The sequence below is a fragment of the Podarcis raffonei genome, chromosome 13 (genome assembly GCF_027172205.1).
Source record: "Podarcis raffonei isolate rPodRaf1 chromosome 13, rPodRaf1.pri, whole genome shotgun sequence".
NCBI lineage: Eukaryota > Metazoa > Chordata > Lepidosauria > Squamata > Lacertidae > Podarcis > Podarcis raffonei.
The window spans coordinates 46800391-46803510 of NC_070614.1; the positions used below are offsets into that span (position 1 = coordinate 46800391).

At 40.8% G+C, this 3120-nt stretch overlaps 1 gene segment (V, D, J or C); it reads left to right on the top strand.

The window, feature by feature from the left end:
* Window positions 1–2176: 2176 nt before the first annotated feature.
* LOC128399494 (Ig heavy chain V region 914-like) lies at window positions 2177–2758 on the top strand. The segment is given in 2 exon segments: window positions 2177–2277; window positions 2381–2758. Coding segments are annotated over 2 exon segments (363 nt in total).
* The last annotated feature ends 362 nt before the right edge of the window (window positions 2759–3120 follow it).

The window sequence follows — 3120 nt, forward strand, 5'->3', positions numbered from 1 at the left end:
AAGCAGGTTGCCATGTAAGTTATACATTTTAAAATCTTTATATACATAGAGGTGGGTGGGGAGCTACTTCTACAATGGGTCACTCTGTTAATCCAGATGAGAAACCTGTTTTTGTGTGTTTGCTTTAAATTGCACACAGTTAAGCAGCGTGTCTCTTCTCTCTGCAGGGGCCAGTTCACAGATTGTCCTCACTCAGTCAGGCCCAGAAATGAAAAAGCCTGGAGAATCTGTGAGGTTAACCTGTGCCACAAAAGGTTTTGCTCTTAGCAGCTATTACATGCAGTGGGTCCGGCAGTCTCCGGGGAAAGGGTTGGAATGGCTGGTTTACTATCTCAACCCATCCAACAGTTACTATTCCGCAACCATCCAAGGGCGTTTCACTGCCTCCAAGGACAGCACCAACTTTTATCTTCAAATGAACAGCCTGAAGCCAGAAGACACTGCCGTCTATTACTGTGCCAGACACACAGTGGTGGAAACTGAATTCAAGCTCAGACAAAAACCTTTGTGTGTTAAATTAAAAGACTGCAGGTGGCACTGAAGAGCTTTCAGTTCAAATGATTGTACTGAATAAACCACAAGCAAACAAATACATATCAAGTCTCTACATTGGTTCCCCATCTACCCACAAAGGTGGCAGAAACTCCTTATCCTAGCCTCCAAAGCTCTTGGGATCAAATAAATCAATTGAGTCACCCTGGTTTTATTTTGCAGCTAGACAAGTCCTTATGGGAGTGCAAAGTGTTCTTGATGTTGCTGTTTTTAGAATTTATATTCTGCCCGATACACCTAGGTCCCAGGGCAGTTAAGTACATTTTGTCCCAAACAATAAATAATAAATTCATTTACTGTCTATTCTCAGAATAAATTCCCATAGTGATACAACACACATCTGTCAATAGATATCACAATCCTACAATCCACAGCAACTGTTCCTGATGTTAGCATGTAGATGAGACGTCAAAGCTCACATTTGTGCAATAGCTGGGAAGAAAACAACACCAAAAAATACAATTCCTGCCTATGTCTAATACTTATCAGTTCTCCTTGCAACAATAAAATATACATTAAAAACCTATTGTAATTATAAAACATCATAAAACTTTACAGTGGGGGTGGGGGTGGGGGCAACATCAGAAGTCTGTAAGGCATTAGCTTCTCTGAACTTTTAAAGATGGAACATCACCAGTTTTAGCCAAGGGACACACACAAAGAGAGATCTAGGGGAGCACGACAAGTTTGGCCACAATGGCTGCAGAGCTTCTGGGACTCCACAGCAGGTACCACAGCAATGATGTCAAATGGAAGGTGCCAGATTTTGGAGTAACACAGGGTACCACTGAAATTGGAGATGCCAAGGTCAGCCACTGACTTGCCAACCCTTAAGAATATACAAATGGAAACCAAAACAACTTTTCATTGCAAAAGAGCACATTATAACATACAGTGGTATCTCTGGTTACCAACTTAATTCGTTCTGGAGGTCCGTTCTTAACCTGAGGCACCACTTAAGCTAATGGGGCCTCCCGCTGCTGTGGCGCTGCCAGGACGCAATTTCTGTTCTCATCCTGGGGCAAAGTTCTTAACCCGAGGTACTACTTCCGGGTTAGCGGAGTCTGTAACCCAAATTGTTTGTAACCCGAGGTGTTTGTAACCCGAGGTACCACTGTACTTAGGTACATGTTACTCCATATTTTAGAAGTCCCTTATTTTCCCATTTAGAAGAGTGAATACTATCATCACTGTTTTCATTATCTATTTCTACCTCTTGCCTTTCGTTATCTTACAATTTTATTGCCTGATTCATTGGCATTTTAAAAAGGATATTCTATTATAATTCAGGACTTCTGTTGCTTTCTTTTCAACAAGCATTGAGTGGCATAAAAAATCAGATGAGAGATCCTATAATATTGATAATATAAAATAAAATATATAAATAATGTGTCCTTAATGTTGGGGCAAAATATGTCAGACCAAAAGTTCTGCTTACAAAATCACAAAGGCAATGTGTATAGAGGCAAATGGAAACAAAAGCATTAAGGACTGAGAAGCATTTCAACTGAAAAAGCTCCTCTGGGAAATATTATATATAGAGGAGGATATGCAAATAAAGGAACAGTCCACGCTTTAAACCTGAGCCGTCCTCTTGCTGTGGGTTCCAGCTGAGCTTGTGGAAATATCCTCATCCTTTTAGGCAGGCACCAGCTTTCCATCCAAACAATCCAGTAGAAATGATTCTGTGGATACATTTCATATTTAGCTTCTTCATTTTCAAAGGTACTTAATCCCTTTGGTTGGAATGCAGTTGGTGTGATTTATCAGGAAGCCTTTATAATCCACATATGTAAGGTTTGCAACTCAAATCTCTCTCTCTTTCTAGGTGTCCATGCAGATTCTCTGGTGGAATCTGGTGGGGATGTCAAAAGACCTGGAGAGTCCCTTCGACTCACATGTACAACATCAGGATTCAACATAGACAGCTACTGGATGCACTGGGTCCATCAAGCTCCTGGAAAGGGACTCAAATGGCTCTCACGAATTAATGGGGGCAGCACATATTATGCAGATTCTGCTAAAGGACGGTTCACAATCTCCACAGACAGTTCCAAGAAGCTGATCTATCTACATATGACTGGTCTGAAAGCTGAAGATACCGGCATGTATTATTGTGCTAGAGAACACAGTGGTGGAAAGTGAATCTGAGTTTGCACAAAAACCCATTTGGAGGATAGTATAAAGAGAATGAATCAGGTGGCTTTTAAGGGTTGAAAAAGCTGTTGGGATTTCCATTGGGTGATCAAGCAAATCATATATTTTCCGCAGATCTTGTAAAACTCAGATGAACTTCTGGTGGTGTTTCAGAGCAGATGTTGTTGACTCAAACCCTAGTCCAGAAATTTTCACATCCAGTGAAAATTATTGGGTGTTAAGATTTTGGGTCCATCTCTGAGCCCAAACTGCAACATAGGGTTGTTCTGAGGATATAACAGGGGAAAGAACCCAGCATGCAACCTTGAGCTGTTTGGAGGAAACCTGAGGCATCATCATCATCATCATCAACAACAACAACAACAACAACATAATACCATAGAAGCCAAATATATAATCAATTTGACTAAT